The sequence below is a fragment of the Diprion similis genome, chromosome 6 (genome assembly GCF_021155765.1).
Source record: "Diprion similis isolate iyDipSimi1 chromosome 6, iyDipSimi1.1, whole genome shotgun sequence".
Taxonomy (NCBI): Eukaryota; Metazoa; Arthropoda; class Insecta; order Hymenoptera; family Diprionidae; genus Diprion; species Diprion similis.
Window position 1 is genome coordinate 21299983 of NC_060110.1, and position 26733 is coordinate 21326715.

At 37.2% G+C, this 26733-nt stretch overlaps 1 protein-coding gene across 2 annotated transcripts in view; it reads right to left on the bottom strand.

Annotated features, from left to right (window-relative positions):
- Positions 1-26166, bottom strand: part of LOC124407559 (hemicentin-2-like) — a 222543-nt gene extending 196377 nt beyond the window's left edge. For both annotated transcript variants that reach the window (XM_046883810.1, XM_046883808.1), the window contains exon 1: positions 26053-26166. In XM_046883810.1, coding sequence (XP_046739766.1) covers positions 26053-26119 — 67 coding nt within the window. In that variant the 5' untranslated portion in view covers positions 26120-26166. The remainder of the gene's footprint in view (positions 1-26052) is intronic.
- Between the last annotated feature and the right edge of the window lie 567 nt (positions 26167-26733).

The following is a 26733-nucleotide window of genomic DNA, read 5'->3' on the forward strand; positions in this document are numbered from 1 at the left end:
GTCGAGACAGTTGTGTGTGTGCTTTTTTTTTTATTTTTATTTCTTTTTTCGAACAGTCTGGTTGCGCACTCAGCCGCAACTCTTATAGGAAGGTAAAAGGAGTCCTCAAACGAGTTGACGCTGAAATAAAAGAAGCCACTCAACGTTCGAAAAACCTGGCAAACACACCGAGCGGCTCTTGGCGTGTCTATTTAACCCCTTCGTCGTGAAAGGTAGAAAGAAAGAAGAAAAAAATAAATAATAAAAATAGAAATGAAAGTGTTTCAACGCCGAAAAAGGTACACGGAAATATTTTATCGCATTCACAAAGCTCTTTCAGTATTGAGTGAGTATGGCAGCAAATTTTCAACTTTGCAAATTACGGTTTGAAACTAATAACGTATAATGTAGAATCGGCGAATTGAAATTTGAAAAGATACCGAAATTCATAGATAAAATTTGTTACTCTGTATGGAATTTTCTTTTCTGCAGTTTATTGAAGGGGAAAAGTCATTGTAATGACCTGAAATATGTAAAATCAGGATTTCACTTGTTCCAATGATTTTCGGATTGATGCCCGGTTAAATGTTCTGATGATTTTAGCATCGAACTGATGTCGTTATCACCAGTTCAAAACTGATTAGATTTTCAGTGAAATCGGTTGCGCTATTTCTGAATAACCTAGAGAGAATAAATTTTTTTTATCCGACATTAACTTTGAACGAATAAATTGATTTGCAGCGAAATTTAATTAACTGCATATTTTAGTTTCATTGCTCCTCAAGCTGATGAGATTTTTATGAAAATGCGCTGAGCTCTTTTTGCGTTTTTTCAAAAATAAAAGTCTTGTTGTCAACATTTTTTTGCCTGTTATGGTAGAAATCGAAATATCTTGTTTTTCTAGATCCGCAATGTGTCAACCACCAGATTCTAATCATATTCGCGGAGCTCAGAGGTTGTCAGAGCGAATACCAAGAGTACATAAAGCCGTCATCGTCTACGGATAGAAATTCGTGGAGGCTTGTATACCGAAGGCAACGAACCTAGACGATTGACATTCAAGAGAGGAGACGTTGGCACCGCACGAGGCGGGGTTGAAGTTCGGAATTTGAAAAGTTCCGAAGGCGCATAATTCCAAATTATTTGGTGGCGAAAGTGGAAGTACAAACTTTTATGAAACAACAAAGTTTCGAATGGTCGAAAAGCCGACGACGGCTCAAAGTTCCGAAATGCAAGATTCCGAAAATTCAAGTCACGATAAAGCAAAGTAGCGGAAAATAAAATTTCGATAGTTTACGCAACAAGTGAGTGCAAAAAATCAGAAAAACCAAAAATCAGAATGACCAGGATTCTAATCGTAAAAATATCGAAAATCCAAAACAAAAAAGATGAAAGTGGTGAAATTCCACAAAGCCAAAAATCCACAGATTTGAAAATCTTGAATCATTTGAAACTTCGATGTTTTGTCAAAGTTCAATTTTCTTACTTTGAGTTTCGCCACCAAAAAATTCGGAATTCGCCGCTTTCCGAACCCTTCAAATTTAGTATTTCAATTCCGCCTTGTACCGCACGAGGAAGATTTTGAAAACTCGCTTCACAGCTGAGCGAGCTTCTCCTCGAGATGCCGAAGTGTTCCTGCCCTGGATAACAAAACCAGAATACTCCCAAGTCGCTTGAGGAGGGTTCGATTGACCTTCTCGATGTCACGCGCAGCGATCCCAAAATTCAAAGTAAGGATTTGATTAGGGTAACAACCTACCACCCGAATTTTATGAAAATCATCTAACTCTTGTGTGAATCCGTCTAATTCTTCCGTAAAAAAATGTGCAAGGTTCAGATGTAGATACTAGTTTTGGTCACCTTACGACAAAATTAGTACCAATTATGGTCGTATTCTCAATTATGATCGTGATCGGAGATTATTTATGGACACAAATGGTGTCGAGGTACTTCGATCAACGTAAAGATGATTTGTTAAACAACGAAGTGGTTAATAATTGAAAATTTCTGCACAAAACTTGCTTAAAGTCGACCTTCAGTCGTGAATTGAGTAATTGAAGAGACTAGAAAGCTAATTATGAAATACGGAATTTGCTAAGTCAGTTCACAAATCACCACCATGGTGCGTATATCCTGAATTTTGAATTTTTATTTGAAACATTTACACGGATCCTTCGATCGTTGAGTGCAAGGATATCAGCGACCATTCTGTGAAGAATAATTATTCGTCGTTAATCAATTAATTTTGTTGATTAAAAAAATTGCGCTGCAGAACTCTCTGGCTGGGTAAATTTTCAAGTGTAATCAGATGAAAGTGTTCTCTGAATCTGACTAAATTACAAGACCAATTAGCGTATTCCGCAAGGACTAAAGAGACTTAAACGAAAACGTGGTGTAATCTTATATCTATATAGCCCGAGCATCAAGTATAATCACTACGTGTCGCGAAAATCGTTTGAATTTTCTTCATTTCCCAGCATTCCTGAGCCCTTTGAGACTTCGCGTTTCTTCTTGGCTTTCCCTCGGGGTCCACGGAGTGCGTTTCGACTGATCCTGTTCAAGAAAAGGCGGGACCCATGGCTGCTTGCGAAGGCAAACACGTTCAAAGTCACAAATTTCGAAAGGGGCAGGCAGACAAGCTCGCCGCGATACCGGATTCGTTGGAATAATTTTTCCAGCCTGGGTTGTTGGATTACGAACCGAATACCGAATCCACCCAAGGCGGTTCGACTAGATGTAATACATACCGAACAAACCAGAAAGAGAGAGAGAGAGAGAGAGAGAGACGTGATTTGGGATGTTTCTTCGAGCCGAAAATTTCATCTCTAGACCCGCGAAAATCTTCACTGAGTAAAATTTTATTTATCATATCATCACTTTGTTTAGTTTAAAATATTTCCTCGGTGATTCGCTTTGTTATTAACCGTGTAAAAATAGTGTTTAACAAAGATCGATGCGTTGTACCTTCACTCCAGAGATTTATTCCAGTCCACCTTCACCTACGCATTCCACGTTCTACGTGACAGCAATCCTCGATCCAATTACAGACCTCTGAGGTAACCGGAGAGGAGAAGATGTGTGAAACTGAACTGCGACAGTAATGTACTTTCGAAAGAAACCGCAGACGATACTTCTTCGGTATTTTATAAGTTTTGTTTTCAGAGTTACGAAGCTTGTGAGTTACTGCTTGTATCAGCAATAAGTTCTTGGGATGGTTTCAAATGCGGGAATTTTGCCATGGAAGGCTGTGTGCAAACCAAAGTGCATCCGGAAGAAGTCCTGGAAAAGGGTGAACCGTAAAATAGAAATCAAAAGGCTACTTATTTAAAGAAATGTAGAATAAGTTGGAATCAAACTAGAATCAGGTCAAATCCAATTATCCACAGCAAACAAATCAAGAATTTGTTAAATTTCCTATTAAAAAAAATTATTAGTAATATCTTAATGTGAAAATATATATGTATATATTAGATAAGATTAAGATAAGTATGTAAAAAAATGAGATCATCCGCCTGAAGTTACTTAAATAATAATCACTATTCGATTATCTATCCGCAATAAGTACTCAAGATTGCGATTATCGAAAACGATCGTGTTCGTTGTTTCCGTAACTTTATACGGACGATCTAAAATTTATATGACACATGATTAAATGAGCAGGAAAATATCTTACTATGAAAATTTGAAAATGAAAATATCAAATAGAAACAGCCAAAATTATTCGCGAGTGTGCTAGTTGAATTGAACTGTTCGTTAAACATCGAAATATGTATTAAAGACTCATCGTGCTTCTGTAAATCGTAAGATATCTGTAAATTGTGGAAACTAATCAGTACAACATGGCCTTAAATTTATTAAGAAACGAGTGTGAGCACCTCACGTATATAATATAACGTTAACACGCAGAGCATCGAAGCTCGATAACAGTAATCGTGTGTATGCAAATTACGTACCGACTGAAGGTAATAAATTCCACCACTTTACGACAAATGAATTGTTCATAAGATTCGTAAGCTTATAATAGTCTATATATATTTTTTTTATCATTAATAAAAGTAAAACATAGCTCGTTGAGCGAAATCGTTATCGAATCAGCGTTAAAAATTATGAAGAATATAAAACTAAACGTGGTCACGTTTTTATTGTTTCTTAAGGAATGAATATTTTCAACATTTTTGAGAGAATAAATGAATTTAAAAGCCAAAAAAAAAAGAGAAATAACGAGAAAAGAAATCGATCTTAAACAATAACCGCAGTAGAAAATCTTTGATAAGAAACAGAAATAAAGAAACTATCTTGATATCTGGATTTCACAAAGCGGTGACACTGCGTAGAAAACCGAAAACGTAATTAGGCTAATCAGTACTGTCGCAAACACGTGAGATCCCCAACTTCATTAGAATGAAGTGCGCAATTAAGGCGCTACGTTACCACGAAGCCGGAGTAAACTTACAACACGTATTATACGTGCACATATAGGGTGTCCCTTATTTAGGGTGTTGACTAATTTTTGTCACCCCATCCCCCAACTCAACTTTAAATAATTCGAAAACAATTGCTTAATTTTTACAGATTTCTACCTCAACTCTGGGATATTCCGCTTTGTGATCGAAGTTTCTTATGGAAATAACATGGGAAAAACTTGTTTTCTCGGTATATATTTTCTTGCAAGAGTAATAATATTTTCAAAAATCTGTAAGTGTGAGGTTTTAGTGGGCAACAGTGCTACTATCTGTAAAAAAAATTTACATCACGATACCAGCAAATCTAGACTAATTGCACTTCCTCCAAATGCAAAAAAAAAGTCAGATTTCAAGGGTGTGCAATTCGTCGAGATTGCGTGAGATGATTATATGAATTTTTTCCTAGACAGTAGCGCTATTGCCGACTAAAACATCACACTTACAAATTTTTTTTAACATTATTACTTTTACAATAAAATATATACTGATAAAATTTGTTTTTCCCATGTTATTTCCATAAGAAACTTCGACCACAAAACGAACTGACTTAGAGTTGAGTTAGAAATCTTAAAAAATTAGGTAATTGTTTTCGAATTATTTAGAGTCAATTTGGGGAATGGGGTGGCAACAAACTCATCAACACCCTAAATAAGGAACTCCCTAGTGTACATAGATTCTTGTCGGAATTATTTTCGCCCTCTAATGGTGAATTTTCGCTGTGGTTAGGCGGTACAAGGGGATAATCAGAGCCGTAAGACGAGGCCAACGTTCACCTTGACACGTGTGTGATTTCTCGCACGGAAACAGGAATCGAGGTTCAAGCGTCGTCTGAGTGATGAATATCAAGGGAGAAACTTTATTCAAGTGTTCAAGCTAGCTAACGTAACAAAGTTCGCATCAATTTATGATCTGAAATTTCCTCCATAGAAATTTCCTCACGGCAGCGAGATTCGCCAATTTAATTGTCCATCGTCATCGTATTTTATATCTAGCTGTATCCATCGTCTGCTGTTTGTTTTTTTTTTTTATTTTTTTTTGTTGTTATTGTTTTTTCTTTCTTGCAAAAATTAATCAGCCGCATTGCGCGATCTCAGCAAAACGGGAAACGAGGAGTCGCGATGAAGAAGAAAATAGAAGAAATTCAAAGCTTAACGAGCTACCGTAAATTTTATTATCATTATTATTGTATATAATACACAGACACACACATATATACGAGGTATTCCACGTCAACTCAACCAGTGTTAAGCCCCGACCATCTCAAAATAATTTCATGTTTTTGTCTAATATTTTACTCGGTTAAAAACGGGACCTGAATTTTTCTCAAATTTTTTTATCCAACCGTTTATTTTTTATAAACATTTGAGGTCGATTGCGTATGCCCGTTTCTAAAAATCCGACAAAACTCTCAAATATTCAATGGAATGACACGAAATACCCCCCGTTAAGGAAAACGTGGGCTGAATTGTTTTTCTGTTTTTTATTGTTTTTTTTTATCACCTAATTCGGAATTTTGAAATTTTTAAACCCAAAATTAATACAGGATCAAATCGTGAGCGTCAAAAAAGGGTCAATTTACTTGTAAATGTTCGGTTTCACCAATTCAACGATGCGCCTTTCTAGTCGGTAAAGATAATTTTGGGATTAAAGATTTCAAAATTCCGAATCAGGTGACAAAAAAATAGAAAAAAGATTCGCCCCAAGTCTTCCTTAACGGGAGGTGTTTTGTATCCTTCACTGGATTTTCGAGAATTTTTTCAGACTTTTAAAAATAGGCATTCGCAATCGACTTCAAATATTTATAAAAAATAAACGGTTCAATAAAAAAATTTGAAAAAAATTCAGGTCGCATTTTTTACCGAGTAGAATGTTAGAAAAAAAACATGAAATGATTTTGAGATGGTCGGGGTTCAACATTGGTCGAGTTGGGCGTAGAATACCCCCATATATATACGTATATATATGTATAAAATAAAACCTCGGTGAAAAATGTCCTGCAAGATGAGGCCAAGAAAGAATAAAACTTATTTCTACTTCTCGGGCCAATTTTCTTCCTGTTTGCCGCAGGCCGGCGTTCCCGCGGGTAAAAACGGGAGCATTTGTTTGTTCGCAAAATCACAAACGAGCCAATTGGCCCGGTCGATTGTTCAATGCACTGCGGAACGATCGCTTGCCAACTGCGGGAGTAACGTGCCGTTATAGAATATTCTTAACTTCCTGCTGCCGAGTGGCGGACTAATAATTTCCGGTAGGGACCCCGTCGAAGAATCCTGCACTAGGATGCAATGGCGGAATGTGAAAAATCGGACGAAGCTCGAGGCGTGGAATAGCCCCAAATTTCCCGAGTGCCGGCCAAAGAACTTCCAGGACTACGCATCCCGCAGGATTAGCCGCACAATTTTGGGCATCCCACGAGAAGTGGGCCTCAAAAACCTCAGGATCTCGACACTTTCGGTTTAATTGTTTCCTTTATTGAGTTTTATTAGATAATGTCCTTGAGATTGATTTTCCTGATTTATTTCAGAGTTTTTTAATTCCGAAATCCAAAATTCGAAATTCTCAGAAGTGGAAGTTTGGCGATTTACAGGAATATTTTATTCATTTGGAATGTTGAATCGACGAAAATACTATGGTTAGTGGATTTTTCTTAAATCCAACTGTTTGGAAGAAAAATAGTTCAAAAATTTGTGAAAACGTTTTGGTTGCCAGAAATCAAACTTGAAGGAAACAAACCGGAATTTCGTCGGTTGTGTCATTTTTTGAGATTATGGAATTTTTTCAATTGGATTCTATAACAGTTTTTAACAAGCAACAACGTCGTATTCTGGATGAAACAAAATTCCATTCCTACAGTTACCATTGAAGAATAGTCTTTTTTTTTTTTTTGTTATGGAGGGGAGACGTTGGTAAAAATTGTTTCATTTCCAAGATTCTTAAAACCTTTTTTTTTTTGTTGATTGTACACATTTTTCAACACTTGACAACATTTACCTTTCGATAGATAGTTTTGATTTACCATTAGAAAAATAAAGGAAATTTTCAAATTATTCCTTAGCACGTAGAAATCAAGTTTTTCTACCTAGTGAAAGACATTGTTGAATGGCAAAAGATGAAGGCGTAAAATCTGGAGAAACAAAATTCCAAGTATTAAAAAAAAACGTGATTGATAATATCCTAGTTTTCCATCGTGGATTAATATTTCGAAATCAAAACATCGTTACCAAATTTCAAAACATTCCACCTTCGAAAATTTGGCTATAAGTCGAATCCATGGATTCTTCTATTCGTTAATCATACATCGATCCAATTCCCAGCTAACATATCGATAAAAAGAATAAGAGAACGGGATCTCAAGAAATTTTGAAATAAATCAGAGAAAACATTCTCACATTTGATAACAACAGTCTAACAGGTATAGAAAATCGAAGGTGTCAAGGTCCGGAGGTGGCCTATACGTAGATACTTGACGTGGGAAGCTTCATTCACAGAATTATCGCGGTTGCATGGCTAGGCAGCGAGTGCTCAAAGCTTCGAGCATTAGGCAAGGGCGAAGGGTGGTGAAAGGGTAGTTTAGCCCCGCGGTTTTGCGGTGGCAGGGTCTCGAATCGAAATAGTTTGTTCTTTGGCGAGGACGCGAAGCAAAATAGTTGCGCGGTTCTATAAACGGTTAAAATACCGCCGCCCTTGGGATCTTGACCGATATTATAAACGGCGAGATTAGCCGGATATCCGCCCCCAACGTGCACGAGCTACCCTCGAGTTAGCCGGGCGCGCGGTTGAAACCCGAGCAATTGTTTTTGCCCGGTTATTTGCAAACCGCCCGAACATTCGTTCGCCTGCCGATGACAACCTGCGGCCTGTTTTACTCGGCCGGGATTTATTCCCTTGAAATTAGCCCCCAAAAATAATCTGCTGCCTGAGGGATCGCCTCAATTATAATCGCATACGGCGTTGCTTCAGACTCTATAATCTACATAAACTTTTTCATCATCAGCCTGTTCTCGATCTTTTTGTAACCGTGTTTAATGTTCGCAGTAAGGAAACACCTCTGGCGTTTTTTTACGTCCGATGGGTTTAATACATTCGCAAAACCATCGAGGATAACTCTGCTGTTTATAATTTATAATTTATAATTTATACCTAAGATCTCGGGTGGAACTGACACTTTACATGATCGCATAATTGCCAGAGGATCGTTGGTATCGTAGACGAAATATTTCCAACATTTTGTTTCGAGGAATTGAATTATTTTTTAAATGAAACCAGTGATGAGAAAATTCGTATCTCCAATATTATGTTGGATTGGTATTCAAAAGTTCAAACTTGACTGACTTTTCTCTAGCATAAAATGAATTATAATGTCGTGATTCAAAATCTTCTAGAGTTTTTCATCACATTTTTGATACTAGTAAAAAAACGCGTCAAGTACTGGAAACTTTTTAGGATTGAGATTGATTTTAAAGTAAGAAGACATGATAGTAAAATGCAATCCTTCGTTCGAACTCGTTTTCAGTAACGCTTTGACGTCGCGAGAGTAAAACTTTTTCTCGGTATGACGAGGCTGCATTTGTCGAACCTTTTCCTTATCCTCTGGTAAAATCGGTTTTCCTTGAATCTTGACGTCGACGGCACGTCGCGTCGCACCTTTAAATCCGATTGCTTCCTGGTAATACGGTAGTTTGCGAAAACAACATCCACAGTTTGTAACTTGTTAAGAAGACTCGTAAAGAGGAAAATTTATTTTAAAAAAAGTATAAATATAGGTACTTTTTATATGACCTGCAATAACAAGGCTGATGTCAGAGAAAGCAGAAATCTTTCGATTTTCGAACCCTCGGCAATAATTTTGCGAAAAAATCGGAACGTTGATTTTACAAACGATCCGAACGAACGTCTATCTGCCAAAATAAAGTGGCAAGTTTCACAGAAGACTTCCGGTACGTATAAAAGTATAAATAAAATAGAACAGAGTAAAGATCCGAGGAGAAAACACGAGCGCAATGTAGGTATCATGTATCATACCTACAAAGTGATCCAACCTCCAAGTTCTTTCGCAATTATATATGCCCTAGCAGCACACGACGCGATTATGAAGATTAAAAAGATGGATGACGGGGTTACGTGGGCAGGCGAAGCGGGGTCCACGTGCTCGCTATTAAAGGGTCGGTCGATTGCGCAGAGCCGGGTTGCGAATAAAGGTAAAGCCTTATCAGGACTCCAAAGCCGGGGAAATATAACCAGATCCTAAAAAATTTTCACTCGGCCACAATTACATCGATTTGACAAGACACTCATAAAAACTTTGTGCGTTTAAAAATGAAATCAATTTTTCAACGCAATATTTTATTTTAAATACCAAAATTAATAAAATAATTGTTTCAAAATGATATAAAAAAAAAAATTAATCGACTAAAATATACTTATAATTACGAAATCTGGATTTTAATTTAGTCGATTTAATGAAATTATACTTTTTTCATGGTGTGTTAAAATATTGAAAATCCTTTGGAGAATTCAAATTTTATAGCTTCTCAAAATCAGAAATCTGCCATGGTGTGTGGATGTGTATCATGCCTATAAAATTCATTCGAGAAGCCCTGCAAAGTCGAGTTTAGACCTCAGTTGGCGAGCCTAATTCCATTTATAGAACGCAGTCCTAACTCAATGCCCAAAACACAGCTCGACCCGAGTGTGAAGTTACGGGAAATTTTTTGGAACGCCCACAGTCAAGACGTCATTGTACTCTGATGCATTGTTCACCTCGTTCCCATATCACTCGGCGTGTTTAATGTCAACCTTTTTACTGCTCCCGCGTTATCTTAATCCTCGGACAGGATCTTTGTTCTATACGTTTCAAAGGAAGGATAACCGCGGATGATGAATTACGAATTTTTTAATAATTATCAAAGCGTGTAACATTTTGTCCTTAGCGATATCGCAGGTCATATTTTACTCCTTAATCCTGTGCACTTTATAGTCAGAATATTTGCAGTCGCGAAAAATTAATTCCCAGCTGATCTAACGCAACTATATTCTTTGATCTTCTATTCATTTAGTTTGTGTGTCATTTTTCCCACTTGATTGTAACGAAGTGTTTACAATCGGGCTGATGCTGGGTGCTCGAACCTTTGTTTGCAAAATTATTCAGGCGTGCAGCTTCCGCTGTTTCACCGAGCGTTTTAATCAATGTAAAACGGGGTTATCACCGTTCTCCACGTTCAGTGTTATCCTCGGATCAATCGATTATCGGATTTCATCAGAGCTGAAATCATTGCAGTCGGCAGCCGTTGAACTAACTCACGTGAATAACTCCTAGATACATATATTATACTTATATCTTCAGAGATGTGTTTCGAACGGGAATTTAGCGGTAAGATTCTTGCGAATATTTCCCGTTCTTGCCTGAAATAGTAAGAGATAAAGAAAGAAAAGATCGTGACTGCATCGGAATATTTAATCACAGCGGTGTTTAACGAGCTGAAAAACTTTTTCTGTACTTTATTTTCTACGAGGCTATCTCGTTTCGTTTTCAATCACTGATTAAAAAACTTTCAAGATTAATAAATGGGTACACAGTTAACCGAGTGGAATGTTATTCGTACAGAATCGTGTTAATACTGCTGATTGAAAGACAGTTGCGAAATTTATATTTCGATCTATAAGTTATATAGTTATTTCCATCGAGAAAATTGCCAAACGGGGCAAAATCTTTGATCGCAAATATCGGCGAAGAGAGTATACTTCAAACATTGTATATATACCTGCTCGTTTATTAATAAGAAATTGTTTCCCATTCTCTGAGCTTCTGTCAGATAAAAAGATAAAGATACATCATCATTGTATCTAGAAATTTATTTTTTACCAATTTCAAAACTAAAGATCAGTCAAATACAAGCAATAAAGTTCAATAATTGGACAGGGTCAATAACTGGTACGATTACCGTACACGTCGTTTGAGTTGAAGACAACCTTTCAGGGCGTAAAGTGACTCGAAGAAGTGAGAAAGAGACGGACAAATAGAAAGAGATCAAGAGAGGGAGAAAACGGAAGGCGTTAATAGCTGTGTCACGTGACAAGCTGGCTGGCATGGCACTTAATGCAATTGACGCTTAATGGTTATCTCGCATGCAGATGGATATGCATATGTGTTTTTCCGCTCTTCGTGCAGCCAGCGATCATCAACGTTGCGGGCACCATAGAGTTGGCTAAATATTTAATAGAGAGAGACGGGTTTTCCACCGCGCCAATTAAAAACTCGCAGGTTTTTAACTTCCTCCTTTTTCCTTGTAAGCCTTTTTCCTTGCACGCGAACATACGTGTAATCCCGACTCAGATGCTACGGATATCCATGTGTCGTAATTATAAAAAATTTGGATTTTTGAAACGGTGTGAAACGACTTGGAATGAAAGTCTATAATCATCAGCTACGTACTCAGTCGAAACTAGTCGGTTGGATGGAAAAAGCGTTGATGCATTCGACATTTGAACCCTTATAGATCAGGAGTTATTTTGTTGCACTAACGATGCCTGAAAAATTTTTTCAAACGCAGTGTAAAGTAGGTTTGGTTCTTTCCAATCACGTTTTGGATTCGTGACTATGTATATGTATATTCTTGACGATTTACGGGTTCCATTTTGCTGATGAGAAAATGTTCGAGACATCCTGGAATCGGAAATGAGACGGAGATAAGAGAGTTTTTGATAAATTTCTTTTAGAAAGTCACTGCGAAACGCCAGACGTCGAGGAGTTTTTTTCTCCCTAGAACGCAACGGACACGAGATATCAGGGTATTGAAAACAGGGCGAAATAAGAACGTCAAGCGTTGTAAGATAATTTTTTTTTTTTTTTTTTTTGCATCGACGTTTTTTTTCCATCCTGGATATCGATTTTATTCAAACCGTTTCTCATTCTCTACCCAACTCACTTTTTTTTTGTATTTATTGGAAAATCGATACATTTCACACGGAAAATAGAAATTTTGAGAGGATAAAGTTTCGTTGAAATTAACCCGAAGAAAAATTCTTGAAAATCTAACCAGTCTTATACTCTTCAAAAAACAAATCGAACTTATCTTTGATCCGAAATATTATCGGGAATCGGAATCTTAAATATTGGCTTAAAATCTTGACTGTCTTCAAATTCTGACGGCTAGTATGTTGTACAGGGATTCGATAAAATTATGAGCTAACGAAATTGTGCAAAATAATTCGACGGTGAATCCAAGTTTTCAAAAAATTATCGGAAAAACAGAGAGAGCAAAGTACCCGTCAGCTCGGAGTGATAATTACAATATAATTACATAATCCTCGACTAATAAAAGCTGTTCAAGTCGATGTTGAATTCCCGCAAAATGTGTAAAATCAGAAGCGAAAATCAACGAATGATCCAAAATTAGTTTAAGTTCTGAATATATGTGTATAACCATTAAATACCGGGAGATTCTGATTTTACGGCTGTACGTGAGATGAATTTGATGAATTTGGTGAATTCGCTAATTCTTCGGATCTCGATAAAGCGCTTAGAATTGTAATATCGTTATGCATGAAAGCAAAGTAAATAAAGATCCACGGATTTGAAAAACTCGGAGAAATATTTGGCGAAATATTATCGCATCGAAATTTAACATCGCCAATCCGGCAACGAGCTTGCGAGCTTATTTTCCCGCAAACGCGCGTCTGTTAAGCGGCTTTTGTTTCGGACACGGCTATTACACCGGTAATTCACTCTCAGCTCTGATTGTAAGTAACTCTCTTCCTAATTAATTGGCTCTTCTGGAGCTCACGGATCATTCCCCGGTGCTTGAAACAGCGCTGAAAGCTCATTCACCGGAGATTCGATGCTTTCATATCCAGACAGTTTCATAAATGCCATTGTGAAAACGATTTCATCCATGAAACTGATCAAACGGAGCCGGTAATATTTCACAAGCAATCATTTTCCTCAAACTGAAACACAGAGATTAATTTCTCTTCACAATTACCACAAATTTCTCGACTATTTTCACTTCTTCCCAAAACCAAAGAACATATATATATATATATATATATATATATATACTTCTAGGTACGAAATGAAAACTATAATTTCTGTAGCTAATAATCACCAGCAAATTTTACAAATCTTTTTGATTACGGTAACAATATCTTCTAATTATAATTATATCGATAATTTGGTGTTGTTGCATGTTAAGGCTGTGTTTGATTGAAAAAAATATATCAAACTAAAACAACAGATTCAATATTGCTATAACCAGAGTACGTACATCACAACAATATTTAAACTCTCGAATTAGTAACGATATCAGAAAATAATCATAAAATCTAAAATTTTTCTCAGTGCAAAGAAATCACTTTAAAAAAAAATCATCCTTGCACACAAAGTCTTTTCCTTCAGTGAGCTGCATTCGAGCTTTCCTCCAGCAAAGTATAACAAGGTTTGGTTGGGAGCGATTTTAGCGCACCGTGGCAACCATCCGATGAAAAATAGAGCCTCGTGGACGCTTTGGCGAAAAGTATAATGCATCATATAATATATATATACATATATATCTATATATATATATATATAAACATGTACGTATGTATACACGTATCACCAGGCAGCGTAAACTACTCGGTCGTTCCAATTCAATTTACAGTGCTAAAAGCTTCTGTCGTGCGAAGGCGCGCGTTTTAGGTGCACCCCAGCTACAACTTTCTGGTCTACGTAGGCAGCTCGTCATACACACCCTGCAAATTGTTGGCTACATTCTGCAGAAACCTGGACTCTGCAGTAAAACGCGTCCCCGCGTCATCGCAAAAGCGTTGCAGGTACACCCTCACACGTCGACATGCGCCGTTAATGGATAACCAAGTTTTCCGCAGGGCATCGGCGTCGCGACGCCGGATATTTCGTACAATTTGACGCTCCTTCATGGGCCGAAGAGACTGCAGATATTTGGAATAATTTTTACCACTAACACAAAGAGGAAAAAAACTTGAAGTAGGTATTATGCAGATGCAAGGTGATTATACGATTATTCTCACTTTGAAAAGCACTAATTATTTTTTTTTTTTTTTTTTTTTTTTGACGCGGTTCGAATATTCTACAATTTTTAAAAACCATCTTATTGACCGACACGATTTAAAAATCTGAAAAATTATGTTTCAGATATCAAAATTTTCAAGGTTAGGACCAAGGTGGAGAGATTTTTGCTTCTTACTGTTTTCAAGCTTTCCCTGGTACAAAATATTTAAAAAATTTGAGGAATTTTTTTACATCTATTTGTAGGACTGCTTGTTGAACGCGTGTAAAAGCAATTAGGAAAGTTCGAAAGTCGAAAAGGGGGATCAGTTTGCTCGTTATAATGCTCCTGTACTTTCGGTATAATAGTAACTATCGATTATTAGTATTTCTGGTCTTCCTAATGAGCGGATATAAATACGTATACACGAAGAAAAATTTCATGTGTCAATGTTATGTGTATGGGGCATTCCACGTTAATTGGACTGGAGTCTGGCCATTAAATTGGTTCCAACTCTATAAAGTACTTCAGGTTTTTTTCGAATTTTTATAACCTCCCTGACGCGTCCAAGACTTTAGATATTGATATTTTGACAGCGATGACGACATTTTTGAAACTTATGGAAAAAAATCACATAAATTCTCTGGCCAAAACAAAAATATCCTAACCAAAATCAAAGTGGACAAGCAAAGCGGTAATTTTTTGTTAACTTTTCGACCGATTAATTATTTTTTTAAAAGTATGTGTGAAGTACAAAATTTAACTAGAACAATGTTTTCAATATAATTGAAATTATAAGAAACTGTGGTACAAGTAACCATTTGGTGTAATTGTATTGTTCATTGAAACATTAAATCGATAAAAAATAAAATCGTTGACAGCTTACCATATTTTTTCAGTTAACCCAAGAGCAGTAACGAAGGGGTGAAAAAACACCCCAAGCGAATGAAAATTTCCGGTCGCAAGAGAACAACTTACGCTTTCGACTTGAGTCATATTCTTTATTAAAAAACCAAGAAAATGAGATCCTACAGGACGTTTAACGACATGATTTACCCGAGAGATTGAATTTACAAGATTGAGGCGTTTTTTCACCCCATGTTACCGAAATAGGTAAAATAAAAAAGTAACCTTACCGCTATAATTAATTTTTGTTGATTTTCTAGTATGGTCTAAAACGATGATACTTATATAGAACAGGGATTTACAATTAAGTTGATTGAACACATATAAAATTGATTTTCACAGCTGACTGAGAAAATTTTCAACTACACTTGATGTTTTAAAAGGTATTCGCAGTATAATTTGGTTCTGAAAATCATCCGAAAAATCTGTTTCTCTGGATCTTGTTGTCAGACGCGAAACAATATTTTTCCAAAAATAACTACGCAACCGTTTTTCTGCAGGGTTGACACTCTCCCAATAGCGGTAAGTAATTTGAAACGGAAAACTTTCGAGTAAATTGTATAAACGATGGTTGGCTTCCTCATTTTGTTCAAACTTTTACGCGATTAACACGAACTATATTATGTATACCTCTCATGTATACGTCTATGTATCTTTGATAAAAGCATTGCATGTCGGTATGTATTCAAATGGGAAAATGATGACACCGTTCCATTTTCACTTTCCTTTATCTATTCTTGTTTCAACGCGCCATTTTCACACGCCTCTGATGATGTAATATATCTCTATCGAATCGCACTTTCTGTTCTCTGTGCCTCGCATGTTACCGAAGGTAAAACTTTCGGGTCATTTGAATAAAGGAATCTAGTTTTTATTGCGAGCACGCAACGGCCGAATCGCTTTGATAAAACTGATGTACTTCGAGTTCTTATCGGTTCAATTCACTTTTCTGCGTGCAATAATGAGGGGAAATATTATTGTCGCGAGAGAGGCATTCATCGCAAACTAAGGTTAATTAAATTTTTTCATAAAAGATCGGTTCGTTGTGTCAATACGTCACGTCAAAGACGATAATTAAAAATGTCTGAGGGTGCAATTCGTTAAATAATTAGAATTATATGCATACATATATATGTATATATACGTATTTAACGTAGCGGATATACCTGGGCAATATTTGCGAAGCTCACTTCATTTTGAATGGCGCCGGTAGGTTTATACAAGCGTTTCTAGGGTAATATTTTCCGTGTATATATTGCCTCGTCAATTATATCTGCACCAGCTGCGAATTTTAATTAGTTCATACGCCAACCGAAAGTCCGCCCCAAAGTTACGACGATAATGAAGCGTGTAAAACCAGGATGACATAATTTTGAAGCGAGCCAAAGATTTATATACGAAGCGGTGAGAATAAATCAAATTCAGGCGAGAGTTTTATTTCAAGAATAAGTGACAAATAGCTCGTTAGGCGTCGAGGCTTCAGGCCCGGCGAAACACTTGTCAAACAGCATTTTCCGCGTCCTCGTTATTTGATAATTCCTGAAGGTGAAGACGGGAAGTAAAGTGGAAAAAAAACGACAAAGAAAGAAAAAAAATAAAGAGAGAAAGAAAAAAAGAAAACGAAATAAGAAAAGGTAAAAGTAACGTTCCGGGAGAGAAAGACGAAGAGAGGAGGTAATAATTTCTTTGCGACGAGACAGCCAGCCGCCCCTACAGTACTGAAATTTTTCTTCCCTTTTCCTTTCCCTTCTCTCTTATAATTCAAATCCCGTAAAAATAATCGTGAAATAAATCCGCAGCATGCAGAGTTATACAAAGTGACAAGGTCGACTTGAGTTAACGTCAACTTTGCGATATTTATGCGCGTGCATGGCAAATTGACGTAATTCATACATGATACATGATTCAAAGTAGACAGCGATGAATACTTCAAAGATAAATATAAAAAACAACTCTATAACTTCATTTAATTAGTCAAAATGACAACACTTGGCGTGTAGAATAATACCAGAGTAATTTTACACAGAAAAATCGTTCCACAAAGTCTCTACGATGAGATTAATGTTTGGCTATTAACCCTTTCAGTCACAGTGGGATGCTCAGTGTCTCACCTCGATAATATCCATGTCCTAACCATTATCACAGTTTGTTATTCATTCTGACTTCAGATTGTTGATCAGCGACCCCAAAAACCCCCGAGTAACGAGTTTAGGCCAGAATCAACGAATTATTATAGTTTTTCGATTTGACATTCGCCATCTTGGATTTAGAAATTATCATATTCTGACCAGCGATCCCGAAAAACCTCGAGAGACAGAATTTAGACCAAAATATTGATTGAAAAAATGTATGACTGAAAGAGTTGAGGGGAGTGGTGGTATTCAATGATGATATCACACGACGATACAATTTTCGTTTCGTTTCCTGTTTTCGTCATGATCCGGGTGCAGAAAAGCCTGACAGTTTATTAACGCAATTTGAAAAACGTGTGAGCAAAGTGTGTGTGTGTGTTTGTGTGTAGAATACATCAGCCTCGTTCAGAGCTGAGAGGTTTTCACGGTGACAACGCTGCTCGGTGTAACTTATTGTGCTCTTTCTGCGAAGACGCGACACCACGGTGGCAAAATACAGGTGAAAATTATCTCTCACGAGACAATATGATTTGCGAGATGTCGCGTGAAAAGGCGGAAGGAAAACGGGTTCCTTCTTGGGACGAATATGACGTGCGAAAATCCAGAATTTCACACTTTTTGCTTCTACAAAAAGCATTTGTAACAATTTCGGACTTGTGTAATTTATAACTTTAACCAAATTAATGAATACTTATTGATAATACAAGGTGAAATTTTTTTTTTTTTTTTACAATATGTATGGAAAATCTTGCCAGTTAAAATTTTTTCTCCCTATTACAAATCTCGTTATGGGGCTTTGATTTCATCGATTGTGAAAAAATCGTCAACCTTCGGTGGTGAAATTCCTTGAAAAAGCCTTGGAGATGGAACGAGTTATGGATTATAAAATACGGTGCAGTGCGGTGAGAATGAAATTTAGAAAGTATATTATAAGTTATGGGGAACGAAAAAAATGGAAGAAAATACCGATTTAACAACGAGCTAGGATAAGAAATTTGAAAAATTATGCCAAGTGATTCTACGAGTGGTTTAAAACGCTTCTTAGAGATTGGTTAGCCAAAAATAATCTTACAGACAAAACGAATCCTCGTAGAGTGAAATGAAACGGATTTACTAGATTTTCAAGCACTTTGAAGCTATTTAAAACGAAGCATTGATATCGAGGGTTTCGTTAATAATTCCAATATTTTCTTACTAGTTTTGTACTCTCAAATAGACGTTCGCAGCTCACGAATATAAAAATTGTACAAACATTGACTGCTAATAAGAATTATAAATTTTCGTCAAGCCAACGACATCATCGAACAGGAAAAAAGCGTTTACACACTTGCCGGCCTAATTCACTTTGGCGTATCCGTATCATGGCTGCCTTAACTCTTAATCCAAAGTTAAGTTAAAGTGGCCATAGAAAATGTCCCGAGGGATGAGAAAAGTGGTCCAAGTTGGTAATACTGTCACCTCATGGGGCGGATTCGGGCCGAAAGTTGAGTATATCGGCAGTGGTTAGGTGCAGGGAGTGGATTTAAAAGTTTAAGCTTTTGTACGCGTTATGCCGCGTTGCACCGTGAAATATTATCCGGCGAAGTTTATCACTTCATGGCTGAAAATGTCTCGTTTCCCATGAATCGCAACGCTAATCAAAAGCCAGGCAAATAATTATGTGCGGTAAAATATGATCGGGAGGGAAAACTTTCGCACAATTTGACCGACATCAAAGCTTTGTGCCGGCGTCTCTTAAATTCCCGCGTCTATCTATCGCATTCCATTGATTTCCGTCATTTTAAATTGTTCGATTGAAATTTGTGTCGTGTAATTGAAAGAGTATCGCTTAAAATAGGTTTCAAAAGTTTAACAAAAGCTATTCAAGTTGAGTCTGATGAAAGAAATTTTTGCACTGAATTTTAATAAAAATTTTAAATAAAATAGAAATCGCATTCGATTCTACAATTTTTTTACTTAAAAATTTGTATAGGTCGTTCCGCTATAACAAAGATTAGCTCATTTGATTCTCAAATGAATTCTGAATAAACAGTTTCAGACATTTTTTATTCTGCAACTAGTTAGTTGGTTAAAGAAAATTGTATTATATAGACACAATCGTTATAACTTGGGATTGATAAACTTGCGATTCGGCAAGAAATTCATTATTGTGAATCGAAATTTAAGAGAAAGTATTTATGAATAATTTTGAAGTTAACGAATAAAATGACTTTCTCTTTCTTTACGAGGATTACCGAGCTTCCTTGATCCGGCTATACGACGTATAAAATTCTTAAAGAGAATCGTGAATGTAAAGAATCGCGTTCGTCTTGCGATGCCGAAATTAGCAAAAAGGCGAGCCCGTTTGTTTGCTCGCCGTAAGCAAGACAGGCGTGTTTTTGCCAAAGCATCTTCTTAACGGACAACAAGCGAGGCCCTCGACAAAGATGCGAAACATCCAATTCACGGATCAAAGCTTTATCAAGCGAAGTTAATTTTCGCAAAGTTAAGCGATGTGCCAAATTAAATTTGGTGTATAAAAATGCACGTTTTTCAGGCAAGCGAAGGATGGTCGGGGATATTAAAGAAAAAAAAACGAAAGTCAGAAGGCGAAAGAAGTGCGGCTGGACCATCAGCGATATGGAAAGCTCGATCCTCGTTCAGATGAAAAGGCCTTTTCCGCTTTCCGCTTCCTTTTTCGATCACTTTTTTTCAATTTACCCCGCATTGTGAGCGCCGCGTCTATACGTGTCGTTTATTTACGCTTTGTAAAACCTCGTAAGCTGTTGTTCAGGCCTCACAATGCGTTTTACGTCAGGCGGATTCCGTCGACGCGACGGGGTCTTTTCCCTATTAATTTAACCGTCGTCGCATTGTTCGTGGTGGGTGGATGACGTCTTCTTGAGGCGTTTTAACGCAGTTACGTCGCCGCTAGGTCGTAACACCGGTAATTGTTACACCGGAAATTAGAGTAAAGTGCTTGTGTTACGCTTTATATAATATTCAAACAGGCCGCTGTAAGTTCAATCTCTTGAAACAGCGTTTCGATACCGCGTCAAATTGAGAGAAATCTTCCCGAAGCCTGCGGATGGACGAAAAATCACCGCATCACAAAACTGTAACTATAACAACATATATATTACCTAAATTCACGGCTTTGGTTCTCAGAGCAGTAGATTTTTTTATTGCTTCATCGCGAATTTCGCTGTATAAATCGATCGAAAGTTAGAAAAGTAGAAGCGTAAAATACAGTTTTCTACATTAATCAGGAATATTGCTGTGCAGGTGATGAAGTCAATTTACACCGTGCAAGAACTAAAATTAGAAGAAAAAAGTTAGATAAAAAAGGATTTTATTGTAAAGAAAAGAAAACTTGTCTCAAGAGTTAGAGAAAATTACGGATCGCGATTCAGCACGTGCGATTACCAACGCCGCTGTGACTACAATTATGCCGTTTATGTATCTCGTAAACAGGTTGAGTTACATGCAGTGCTAATAAAGTTATACTCACTAAAGGTGTCACACATCACCCGTGTAAACGTGATGTTGGTACTTGCGAGTTAGTTTAGCCCTTTGAAACTTTGGTTAACGAGACGGCGTCGTCTATACGTTTGGTTAACAAGTTACGTGGATGCCTTTTAGTTTCTTTGCACGTATACGTAAGTACGTATACATATGTATGTACATTAGGGTGAGTGACTATTTGCCTATTTTAAAATGACTATTTTTTTTTTCGTTACTCACCGTGAAAATGTCGTTTAAGATGACAAAAAAAAAAAAAATTCTGTAAGAGTTTGAGCTCTAATTATCAATTTTTTTTTCTCACATTGGAATTTTTTTATTTTAACAGATAATTTTGTAGGAAATTGAATGATCTACAAAAAAGGTCTCTTGCGATTTTTTTGTAAATCTATACTGGTTCAAAACTTGATAAAAATATAAATTTTTGTATAAGAGTTTGTGTTAAAAAATTTATTTCTTGTTAAGTAATATTTCAATGTTTCAGTGAAGACGATAACAAGAACTTTGAAAAATATTATATTTCTTTCGCTTTTCAACCATTATTTCATAGTGGAAATGAAAAAAATCGTGAAATTTGACGTAACTAATTCTTAACCTTGCATAACTTTTGAACCAGTAGATTTACAAAAAAATCGCAAAAGAACTTGTTCGTAGATCGTTCAATTTCCTACAAAAATATGTACTATTCTTCGCGATACGTCAATCCGTTGTTGAGTGATAAAATTTCAAAATAAAAAAAACTTCCATTGTTATTTAAACGGGAAATGGAACATCGCAAATAGGCACCTCTTAACATTAATATCAAGAGTTCAAACTTTCATAGAATTGTTTTTCAGTCATCTGGAACGGTATCTTCACAGTGACTAACGAAGAAAAAATTAGTCCTTTTTTGGCCCACTCTAATGTACACGTATGTGCAATAACCTTTGTTATTTTATTTTTTTTTTTCTTTTTTTTTTTTTGGCGACAAATTGAAAGAAGAAATGCGAAAAAGTTAATTGTTAAAAAAATTCCCGTTCCTATTTCTTTATTTCTTTCGGCAATCAGAATTCCGCAGAACAGTTGTTCCAGCAAATTATTGATACACTTGCGGAATACGTTTTCTCTTATTCTCCTGACGCTAAGTAAGAATACATTAGGGAAAAAGGAAAAGGAAAAGTGTGAAGACAGTTGACCTGCACCTTTTGCACTCTTGTCCGCACGTATAACATAATGCTTAGGTATCAAAGTTGATGTGATAATAGGGTAATTACTACGGTAGGAGTACTTAAAGTGAAGTATAAGACCCTATTTGCAGCTCGGATTCATCCTCATGCGCTGATAATTAATCCTTCACTACGAGTATAACAAGCGTTGAGTCGCGAAGTTACAGGATTCCCGGATCGTCTTTCACATTATTGATCATAGAGAAACTGTGCACATGCATGTATGCCCAGTAATGCACTCGAAAAATTTTGAACGATAGCCGAAATTTGAGCATAAAAAAGCAAAAAAATTCAAACGTCTTATCTAAGATAGTAAAAAATTGGAAAATCAAGCTGAGATTGCGCACCCTGGAACAAAAATTTAATGAATTTTATGCTAAAGATCTGCATAATTCGATAGACTCTATGAGGAGGGATAAAGTATTAATGCAGTCTTCTACTTTTTCTGTTTATTAAAATTGCATTCATTTTAAGCAGAAACTCTTTTCGGAATGGAACAGTACCGGATAAAAATAAAATAATTATTATAATCTAATTATTGTGCATCGGAAAATAGAGCCACAATATTAATGGTGTTTGTCCGACTTCATTTTGTCTATTTTCAGTTTTGTTTTTCAAGCCTGAAATAATTTTATTACGGTAACAAAATCAGGTTTCTTCGACCAGGATACGTAGTGAAGTTTTTAGTGTGCTTTTTACTATCCGATGAGACTATTACCGTTCCCAAATGAAAGAAGCACAAGCTCGATTAGAGTACAAGTAAGACGCTACTTCACGAAGTATCGCCTCTTCCAAGGAATGTAGAAACGAAGAGACTTTTTCAATTCATACACGGGAAACGGAATGAAAACTTTTGGCACACATACAAAGAACTATCGAAGTTATATAGAATAATTTCATTGGCGTTCGCTTCTTCCGGACAAGACTCGCAAGTGTTGAATATTTCTATTCACTTTTCTCCAAGTGAAGAAGTGAAAGAAAAAAAAAAAACAAACAAACAAACAAATACACCCTCGCTTACATCGTATAAATATATACAATATGTACATAAACGCATTGTGTGTCGGTTAAGAAAGACAAACGCGGGGGGAGGGGGGGGGGTAAGCTTTTATATGGATGAAGTATAAAAGCGTGTGAATCGGTCATCATTTCCGACATTTTTACCGAAGTAACTTGCAACAGCGATGATGAATTGCGACGGTATTACAGAAATTGGTTGGTTCGGTAAAATGTGAGGTATTTTTGGGTGTATAAAATCCATTATAAAATGAAGCAGTCACTTGTACGCGTGTGTGTGTCTGTGTGTGCGTGTGGAATGTGTACATACAAGCAAAACGCGTGCATGTAGGACGAACGGAATCGAGTGAAAATACGGATGTCAAACGGTTGACAAATTGTTTGCATTTCGAGAAGTTTGAGGGCATAAAGTTGGTCGATTTATCCGGATGAATAATGTTATTGCTCGGTTCTCTTCTCCCTTCGCCCTTCGCTCAGCCTCGAGGGTTTACGAATTATTATGTATCCCTCCTTTTCCCTTTTCTCTCGTCACCCTGAAAAAAAGGACAGATCAACCCGCCGCGATTACAGAAACTGATCACATTCTAATATCGCTTTTCGCCGTTTGGTTAATTATCAAAACCTATTACTGATGGTATTTAGATCTTTGATCTTTGACGCCTTGGATCGTATTCGCAGGATCCACGTCTGACTTTGTAACCTGATTTCCTGATACGTGACCCTGTCTTCGTTCGTTATATTCCCTTTAAAGGTTCCCGGCATATTGTAAGACGGCGAGGATATTCGTATCTATACATACATGCATGCACAATGTATACATATAGACATATATTCGCAGGTTTTACTAAATTCATATCAGACTCGTGGATCTTATATTTCACTTTTTTTTCTCTATATCTTATTCGTCTTATTTTGCGTGTCAGGCGAAATTCCCGGCCCGTACGATTCGCCTGGTATTTTTTATCCGACTTTGGAAATTTCGTTTCATCGCTTTTCAGACGGCGATTTAATTTCCTGAGTAATCGATATGAAGACGTATAAAAAAAAAAACACATGAAATTTCGATGAAAACTCTGATAATTAGGTCTTCAAGAATATGTGAAATTATTTTATGTTATAGCTAAACAAGATCAGGAAATGGTGAACTTGAGCCTCGCGGGATAAACGGAAATGGGGTTTTCATCAAAGCTGGTCGATCGATCGAGGCTTCGGAACACATAAGAACTCTCATTTTATTTTCATATATTGGAGAGGGAGGGACAAAGTGGGCCCCTTAAAAAAATAATGCCTAAAATCAGAATAAAATGTTTATACAATTATGTTAAATTATTATCTACCTTTCTCGAGGAAAACTAATCATAGATTCAAGTTCAGAAAATCGTTTGACTTTTGAAAATTTGAAGCAGATACGGCGACACTGATTTTAAAGGTCCCGAAAAATTGTTTCCAAATCATCTGCACCGTCTGACATATTAATTATCGACTCCGCGACCAAATTAGAAAAGTTCTTCGAATATATTCACTTCCAGCCATCTCGCGTGGTTTTTTCCACAGACTGTTAACTGGAGGATTGAAAAGTGTACGCGCGTACAACGTTGCGATGATAAGGGCTGGAATGAGATGAGATTGAGTAAACCACCCATCGAGCGACAGGCTAAGATATAAGCTGAGGTGTAAGTATTCGGGGGGTGAAACCGCTCGACAAAAAAAGGTTTGATAACGAATTTAGGGGCAAGCGGAAGTGAATTTGAAAGGCGAATCAGTTGAATCTTCGAGTTGCGGCGTTGACAGCGTCCTGGAAGTTGGCGGCTGTCCAACTCTATCCACTTTTTACCCATCGCATCGGCTTTTTTCCCCCGCCCAACCCTCCTTCTTACTTCGTTTCGTTGGATTGTCGTTTATTCTTTCGCCGAGCGTGTTTAAACTCGGATTACGCTAATTCCGCACTGCCATGGTCGTTCGTGTAGCTGTCCATTTTTCACGGTGTATTCTCAACGATGGCTGGTGAAAATTTTCACCATTCGCACTGCTTCGACGAAATGAAAAAACGTTTTCTTTGATACATAGAAGCGCTCTTTTCAGCCCGGCAATTATCGCTCTTCTCCGTTTTCTCCATCGCTTCTGCGGAATGGAAGGAACCTTGTGCTTTCCGGACACGCTTAATTATTCCCCAAATCTAAATACGACTTTGTAAGGTGAGCGTTTTACGTACACACGTACTTTGCATGATCCACTTTCCGTGCATTATATTATTACATAAGCATTTATTCGTTGTCTCTGGTATACTGTAACGAGGTCAAACAGAATAGACAACGAAGAGACACGCTCCTGGAACGATAAAATATTTAATACGTCACCGGCATAACGGAGTCCTTGTGTTCACATATTCATCAGTTCTCCGAGGAAGTTGGAGCCGAAAGTTCGATTCAGAAGTGAGAAAAAAATCGATGCGATAAATGATCCGACTTTATTAATCGAAATATTTCGCGAGTTAGTTTATTACTCTTTTCTCATTTTCTCATCGATGATAGAATTAAAGGGACGTGATCGAGAGAACAAGAGCAATAAAAAACTACAACGTCGTCTTTGCATAATGAAATTGTTACTCGAATAAAACAAGTTGCAGTACACAAACAGAACAAGCAGCTTGCGAGTTAAACATCGTGGAAACTTCCGGCTGGCTGATAATTGCGTAAACGAAAATCGAATCAAGATTGCATTGTAAAGTTTTGATCATCCACCGACTGCAGCTTGCGCAACGCTCGCCGGGGTTTGAATCGATTAAAAACTTATTCGAAGCATGAACTCGAATTAACAATTTACGAAAGTAAAATCACCGACTCACCTATGAGTCCCAGGATCGTTCCAACAGCCCGAGACATCCTTGAAGGTAGTTTGAAAATGATCGCCATATCACAACACTGTAAAGTCCTTCGATGAACTGAGATGTTAGGTCGTTGTTTGGACCGGAAGAAAACAACCGGATTACAGGCAGTTTTTCTCCTCACAGGAATCCAGCCGTACCGTGTATCGAGCTAGCATAAACACCCCGAAGATAGAAACGGTTGAATTTAGTCGCCGAACAAGCGGGGATTAGCACGGCTTAAAGCTCTGGAGCCAGGAAAGATTTGGCGCGAAAAGAGGCGTAAAAACGGTCGACAAGTCGTTCCGCCCTTGCCGATATCCCTCTTCGGATGTTTTTCAGTCCCTTTTTCCACCGACTAGCAGTGACCCACCTCCTCAGCGAACTCCCGTCTAATGAACAAACTGACGGCTGTGTTTAACTGCCGGCAATTCACTTCCAGGGACACTTAAGGGCCACGGTAGAAATTTACGCTGCGCACGTCCAGAGTGCTAAACTTTTACTTTTATCCTCACCTCTTTCATTCAAGCTCCGAGTAACGAGCTTTCGACGATATCCCGCTGGTACACAACCCGGGTGATAATTTTCGGGCAACTCATCCGCTCCTTAATCACACTTTTTGAACGCGAGGTCAATTCGCTTCGCGAAATGTCACTCATCCAT